The 8,180-nt window shown below is 41.6% G+C and overlaps 1 protein-coding gene across 2 annotated transcripts in view; it reads right to left on the bottom strand.

Annotated features, from left to right (window-relative positions):
• Nucleotides 1-10: 10 nt before the first annotated feature.
• Nucleotides 11-8,180, bottom strand: part of LOC134794859 (rho GTPase-activating protein 26) — a 99,962-nt gene continuing 91,792 nt past the window's right edge. The window contains exons 13-16 of one of the 2 annotated variants that reach the window (XM_063766662.1): nt 2,605-2,653; nt 1,375-1,564; nt 916-1,069; nt 253-542 (exon numbers count right to left, since the gene is read on the bottom strand). In XM_063766662.1, coding sequence (XP_063622732.1) covers nt 371-542; nt 916-1,069; nt 1,375-1,564; nt 2,605-2,653 — 565 coding nt within the window. In that variant the 3' untranslated portion in view covers nt 253-370. Of the gene's footprint in view, nt 543-915; nt 1,070-1,374; nt 1,565-2,604; nt 2,654-8,180 lie in introns of both variants that reach the window. The other variant, XM_063766661.1, reaches the window with a different exon arrangement.

Below are 8,180 nucleotides of genomic sequence, written 5' to 3'. Positions count from 1 at the left end.
CTCAAGGATATTTATATATTAATCTGTATAATACATCCACAAACGGACATCGTACAATATAGTATATTTGGTAAAAATATCCACAACATAATATAAATAGTTAAAATATCAACAAACGCTTATTTACAATATACAAAATATACAGACGTACAAAAGAATCAACAACTTAACATAGTAGGTACGAGGATATGGTACGTATGGCGCCGGGCGCGGCGCGGCAATAGCGACGTTTACAACTCCAGCGTGGCGGCGGGAACCTGCAACGCTAGAGGTTCGGTAACGGTCGGCGTCGATCGGCAAGGTTCGGTGTCGCCGTCGACGTCGTTTCGGCAATGTTCGGCGGCGGTGGGCCGGGCCACGCGGGGCGGGCTCAGGGCAGCGGCTCCACGTAGTTCTCCGGGACGAGGCCGCTCTTGCCGTTGAGCGTGCCGCGCAGCCAGCCCGGCTCGGCACTGGCGGCCACGTTCGTGATGATCTGGTTGGGCTCGAACGACAGCTCGCCCTCGCTCTCGCCCAGGCACGCGTACAGGGTGCGCACGCGTCTGTCGATACAAAACAACAAGTTATACCTAACTCACCAGTTGTTTATAAATGTTGGCAGGAAATCTATCTGAATAATATATGTACACTAATGTATGTAGCTAAAATTATCCTTTCGCAGGTGCAGGTGCTAGGTGTTGCAAACCTAAACTTGTAGAAAAATGGTAATTTCGAAGATACTAAAACGAATTAAATAATTATTTCGTCGCTATTAGAAACGGGCTCACTCTACACGTACGAATATGTACCATGAACGACCGAGATAAACTTTTTACCATAGATTAAGGTCTATAAATGGCGAGCAAAGTGTGTTGTAGTACTAGAGGAGTTGAATAAAAGACTTGAAACTCTTGAAAGGGTGCATTCAATATTGACCTGTAAGGGTGCGTGTAGAGACGCGCGTGTAGCGGCGCGGCAGCGCCGAGGTGCGCGTGCGGCGGGGGGAGGGGGGCCGGCGCGCCGGGGGGAGGGGGGGAGGCGCTGCTGCTCGACACCGACTCCGCTGAGCTGCTGCTAGATCTCGTGGCACCTGCCGAACACAAGTAATACGTCAGTCAAACGGCATGCCTCCTAATACTTCTAATTAATATTTTGGGACAATCTCGCACGAATCAATTTTGTCCCACAGTAAGTTCAATAAGGCTTCAATATTTTCAAGCATTTTTCTGTAGACTATATCGATTTTACCAGATACCGGAAAAAAAAATACTAAAATAAATCATTCGTTTTTCAATGCTTTTTGTTCACACCTTAATTAATAGATAGAGCTTAAAGAAAAATAATTGATTAAAGATAGAGACGGCGTCGTTGTTTAGAATGTGGACAAGTGAATACCTCTGAGAGCCAGGAGCTGCGGCGGCGCGGGCGGCGGCGGCGCGAAGTGCTGCAGCAGCTGCTGGTGGTGCGGCGAGTAGCGCGCGCTGCTGCCGCCGGCGGTCGCCGTCGCCGCCGGAGCGCTGCCGGCGCTCACCGCCGACAGCGCCGCCAGGGAGGACAGGTGCGGCATCGGGGGCACGGACGTGCTCTGTGAGACAACACATACGTTGTTGTTACTCTCACTTAGCTATCTAAATATTGGCTATGTACTAAGTAGAAATCATGGTGTAAACTGTCAAATAGTGAATGTAAAAAAGTATACCAATCAAATATTAATCCAGTAACTTTGTCGAATTTTGTAACCTGGCTCTTTTGCGTCAAATCCGGTAGTTCTGATTTTTTGCAGACTTGTTTATGATGTTGGCCCAATGAATTATCCAAGTTTGTGACTTCGAGCGCCGAACGCAACTTTGTCAACCCTGTTTGGGGGGGTACGATCTTGTGGCTACCGGGCCAAAGCAGCTTTGATTGACCTTAGAAACAATTGTGCCAACCGGCATCGCCTGAGACAAAAGTGTATACTCACTGCACTTATTTAGCCTACGAATACAAGCTCGAAAAAATTATACATTTTGAAAGGCTTTATCTCGGAAAATATTAGATGTACAGAGACAATTCTAATGTCTTCTTGTAGAAAATTTAGTCTACTTTAAAAACGCCCTAGGAAGTTACTATCAAAAACTAGTACTTTAGGGTTATAATCGCCCAAATCTAAAAAAAATGCGTTTTATTCGATTTTTGACAAAGTTGCGTTCGGCGCTCGAGGTCACAAACTTGGATTATTCATTGGACCAACATCATAAACAAGTCTGCAAAAAATCAGAACTACCGGATTTGACGCAAATGCAAAATGTATAATTTTACTGTATTATATAGGGTGATATACAGGTTGGCTAAAAAATAACTGCATTGCAAATAATTTTTTCGCGATTTCGAGTTTGGTCCCATAGTAAAAGTTGCTCGGTATAATCCCACAACCTCCCTGGCAACGGGAACGCAGTTATTTTTTAGCCACCGTGTGTGTTCATCACACAAATAAATTCCCTTAAACCCAGGATCCCCGATGGGCTAGCTACTAGGCAGGATAGTCCTCTTAGTAGCCCATCGGCACTGGCAGTCGGCAGTGGGTGACTAGTAAGGTAAAGTGGTGGTGAAACGTACGAGTGTACAGTTGTAATAGGTACTTACACAGTCAGCGGCGCGCAGGAGGGCGGAGGACAGTGGCGCGGGAGAAGCCCTGTAACAATGACAACACAACAGTTATGAATAGGTACATTCACCATGGTCCTGTGTCGGACCGTTTTGCTTTTTTTTATATTTTTGTGTTTTAAGGCGCTAGAGCCCTTCAAAAATAGAGGCATTCAAAACTGATATCAATTAGCCAAAAAAGCAAAACGGTCCGACACAGATAATTTCATAATCATTTAGATTTCCAAATTTGGTTACGATTGGTTAAGTTTTGGAGGAGGAAACAGAGGAGTACGAAACCTCGATTTTTGAGATTTTTACGCAGGATTTTTCGCCTTGTCCTTATCGCACTACTTTTAGGTGCCGCTTCCGCTAGCGAGACGGGTATATTTACCTAAAATATTTAAAACTCAGCTCCTGTTTCGTCTTAACGCGTCAAAAGTATTTGCCACCCTGGAATACTTTTCCAACCACAGAGATAAATCTCATATGTACAATCATAAATAAAATTATTAACGAGCATCTATTACATATGTTAAAACTTTAGTTTATAGAATTAAAACTAATTGCTATACCGTGTTCGTGTTCACATATGTATAATTATGTTACCTTGTACACTTAAAATGTTGTAGGTACATGAATGCAATGATTAAATGTAAGTGTAATGCTATCACAAGTGAGTTAATTTATAATTAAATATGCAAACACCGTGGTAATATGTTGTCACGCTAAACTCACAGAGCACAGCTGATTTGTGTTTACATCAAACCAAACGATAATACCAAGATAAAACTGAACACCTACCCAGCGATAACGAATCCAGACAGGCAGATAATCATGATGGCACTTCACAGTTCACTCACAACACAAACTTCAAAACACAGAGATACTAGATCGGTAGTTGAGAGCAGCACACAGTTCGGCTGAGGGTTGAAGACTGAGTGTGGCAGGCGCAGCGTGCCGTGCGGTATATACGCGCCGCGCCGGGGCGGGCCGTGATTGGCACGCGCGACCCGGTGCGAGCTCAGGGACCGCGAGGGACACGTGGCCACCTGCCACCTGCCCACCAGGGGCTTCGGACAAGCATCGCTTCAGGTATTCAGCCGAGAAGCGGCTTCACACGAGGTATACTTGAGTCGTATAAGGTGAACTTTTTCTCTGCACCAGTCAAAGCTAAGTTTGTATCGCCTAATTTTAGATCTACTATATAATTATGTACTTGTAACCCCCATCCCTGTGTTATCCAGCAACGAATGTTGTTATCAAAAGAGTTCTGACTGTCCGGACAGAGGCTTCTGTGCTAACTACGCACTCAGCAAAGGAATGGAATAAATTCTCATTGAGTTTAAAACATACCAAACTACGCACTAACTACGCACTCAGCAAAGGAATGGAATAAATTCTCATTGAGTTTAAAACATACCAAACATACATTGGAATAGAAACTACATACTCGTACTACTTCCCTATCCCTATACATTATTATCTAACACAAAATAATTAAACTCGACTTTTTCGACTTGTAAACAAATTCTCGGTTGAGTGTATCAAATAAAGAGTATTAGGTAGGTAAATAATTTCAAATATAACCCGGCTGCAGTTTTTTTCGTAAGTATGAGTTAAAGTCTGTTGAAAATGTAATCATAGCTAAAAACGAAGAGGTTTCGGCTCAGATGTTTAGCCGTTACTGTGGAATACAAAAGTGCCAACGGGTAAAAAAAACCGGGCAAGTGCGAGTCGGACTCGCGCACGAAGGGTTCCGTACCATAATGAAAAAAAAAACGGGAAAAAACGGTCACCCATCCAAGTACTGACCACGCCCGACGTTGCTTAACTTTGGTCAAAAATCACGTTTGTTGTATGGGAGGCCCATTTAAATCTTTATTTGATTCTGTTTTTAGTATTTGTTGTTATAGCGGCAACAGAAATACATCATCTGTGAAAATTTCAACTGTCTAGCTATCACGGTTCGTGAGATACAGCCTGGTGACAGACAGACGGACGGAGGGACGGACAGCGTCTTAGTAATAGGGTCCCGTTTTACCTTTTGGGTACGGAACCCTAAAAAGGACAGATCTCAACCTTGAAATAACCTGCTCCAGTTATTATAGTCCAGCAATTATATAATTACGATCTGTTAGATTTAGAGGTCTCCATTGCGTGCTTGATGTGTTGAGATTGCACTCACAGTAGGACCGACATTTTTTTATTTTGATTTACAGTGAAATCTGGTTAAGTGGGACCTGGATAAGTGAGAAACCTCTATAGCTGGGACTCATGGTGCGGTCCCGACACTTTAGCACTGAATTACCTCTGTTAGTGAGATAAAAAGAACCTCTATAACTGGGATTAGTTGTTGTGATTTTACAGTCACATTTACCTCTATAATTGAGACAGAGAGTGTATTTTACCTCTTTTACTGAGATTATATGTATAAGATTACATTTTCCTAATTGTTTTTTAGAATTTTATAGGAATTGACCTCTGTATCTGAGATAACGTCAATCTATGACCTCTCTAACTTGGACTTTATTGATCAATTTCCGTATTCTCACTAACTCTTAGTCTATTATTGCTTAATTGTATCTAAACGACTTCAAGTTTGATTTAGTTACTTTATATAGTTAAGACTATCGAAATGAAAGCTGAATCTTGATAAGTAACACGAATAAACAAATTTTCATTTAATACATTTCTAAGACGCAATGAAGTCCGCATCAAATATAATTTAATTTTAATACATCTATCCTTTAGAGAATCATTCAAAATAAATTCAAAGAAATATTTAAACAGACTTAAAAATATTTAGGGACAAGGATTATTTTACCTTATTTATTTTTAAAGATAATTACAAAATACCTTATTAACCCCACCTCTATAACTGAAATATATTCTATTCTCACCTCTATTAATGGAACCCTCTGTAAATGAGACAGACATTTATTTGTACCTGGCTAACTGAGAGCCTGGGTAAGTGGAATACCTCTTTAAGTGAGACAAATCTGCTCGTCCCTTGAAGTCTCACTTATCCAGGTTTCACTGTATTTATTGCGTACCTAAGTATACGTGGTAAAGTCAGGTTAAGGTACAATATTGCATACCATTTACAAATTAATATTAAACCTAAAGTGAACCTTTGTGTATTCAGATAAGGTCTATAGCCAACTGTGTGTTTCCTGTGAGGATTGGTAAAGACAATTGTTCTTGTTGTAGTAAGTATAGGGCTATAAATATAGGCATCAAAACATCGAGTAATTAGCATTGTCTTTAAAGACACGCTCTACGAGATGTAAGTACTTATACCCGCACGATTGTTGACAAATGTACAGTAAAGTTAGAGAAAAGTAGGCGGTAACTCCCTCACATTAAAACTGATCGGCACTCATAATGGAGTACTTTTACCTACAACTATACAAATTAATTTAATTCAGAGATCACTTCTCGTCCGTCGCATCGTTCGCACTCACATCAATTAGTACCTATGACTGATACGAGCGAGATGCACTGCGAGTGCTATAATAGTACTCAATCTTTTTTAATTACTAAACATGCACTTCCGCAAATACAATGTATATTGAATCACTCTTTAACAAACCCTTGGCCGAAGAAGCAAAATAAGGCCTGAAATAAGTTATTATCTTCAAACATGAATCGAGTTCGAGGGTCCAAACATACATCAGAAGACATATGTCCGCCGCCATGCAGTTCAAAACGATTCTATAAAGTGGCAGATAAAATAACAGTCTACAGCTTGCATCACCTCTCAAAGCATAATTACTCCTTATGTTTTGATAAATAGGGACTATATTGGTGTGGTGAGTTCATGCCCAGGTGTCAGCGCAAAAACTCGTCTTTCTTGCGCACCCTCCGCGCTGCGATATAATTGACAAAAGATGTTTTTTTTCCATCAGCATCTCCTTTCAAACACAACTGTCTCGGAGTCCGCTAAACGGCTCGGGATGCTTAAGATGCTTTGAGAGTGGGCATTGAACAATTTGACCATTGAGAGAGGTCCAAATGTAATAAACAGGACTATATAGTTTTTTTTTTCTTAGTATATGACATTTATTTCAGTTTAGGACTCGGTGATTCGAATACGAGGTGTTTATCGCACAACGACGGTCATTGAATACCGATTATTGTAATCTTATCAGAATGATACGAAGAAGTGCATTTTTACAGGACATTGATTATTACGTATTACGAGAATCCGCGCCTGACTGACACATCATTCGACGAGACTAGGTAATAACGGCAGCCATAATATTATTATTAAGCTCCGCCGTAGTTTTTATATCCCAGATATTAAATTGGAATGACCGTTAGATGAGTTCCCAAAGGTAATGCCCGATGTACCCAATTGAATCTGCCCGAGGACCTAGCCAAGATAACAATCGTTTGCAGAAAACCGAACGAAACGCTATCATTCCCATATATTTATTTCATGAATCTAGCATGTATATAACTGGATCTGGCATGACGGGTGGGGGGAAATGACCGAACTAAAATAGTCTTATGTATCTTTCAGTAGGAGTAGCAGCGAAAGCGCTATTATTGTTTGCCCTTGTCACAGTCTCACATATTTTTTATTCCCCACCGTAAATTTAGTAGGTATTATGGTGGGCAACAAATAAATTCGACCAATCATAGTGTCGCATTGCGTGTTTTGTCCCTCACGGAGGTTTTCAGATTTCAGATCATTTATTCGTAAATATCACATACATATTTATAAGTCACATAATTAGGTACACACAGTTCATAATTAATAAATAATAATAAATAATAAATAAAATACAAAGCTTTTATTTCAGGCAGTACCCATATACAAATTGCATTAAAACTAATTTAAAAACTAAAACTATACTGACACTGTAGAGGGGTGCCACTCATGTTAAAATAAATCAAGATCGCACATTTTAAGTGCAAGTCATTTTCTATTCTGGTCCATGTGAACAGAAATCCAGCGCTTAAACACCGGACTCCTTATATCGTCAGAAACAGCCACAAGTATTTTGTTGTCGGAAAGGCGCAGTCTCCTCCAGAACGAGGCAACGCGGGATCTCGTTACCGCGAAAAAGTCGGGGACCCCCGCGTCCGCGAACATGCCCGACGCGCTGCAGCACCGCAGCAGCCGCATAAGAGCCCGGAACGCGTCATTGTACTGAACTCTTATTCTGCTCATTGCCTTCTGCGTGAACGTTATCCACAACTGGGAGGTGTACATGCCTAAGCAGTATGCCTTGAAGAGTGTGGTTTTTACATCCTTGCTGCATTTAGAAAACCGCCGAGCGAGCATGTTGCCCCTGACGGCGAGGGCCCTCCGCTCGCGCTCAATGTCAACATCGTCATGCAGCCGTTCCGTCAACAAGTGCCCCAAATACTTGATCCGCCTAACAACATTGATTTCCGACCCATTTAAATACACCGGAGGTAGCGCTGTCCGGCCCAGAACCCGACGCGAACACCATCATCTCGGTTTTGGAAACATTATATTTCAGTCCATGTGCATTACCATAATGCTCACAGACCGAAAGTAGCCTCCTCAATCCCTTGATTGAAGGGCTGAGCAGCACCAT

This window comes from Cydia splendana, chromosome 11 (assembly GCF_910591565.1).
Source record: "Cydia splendana chromosome 11, ilCydSple1.2, whole genome shotgun sequence".
NCBI lineage: Eukaryota > Metazoa > Arthropoda > Insecta > Lepidoptera > Tortricidae > Cydia > Cydia splendana.
Note: the sequence above shows the minus strand (reverse complement) of the source record. Positions and strands in the feature narration are given on the sequence as shown.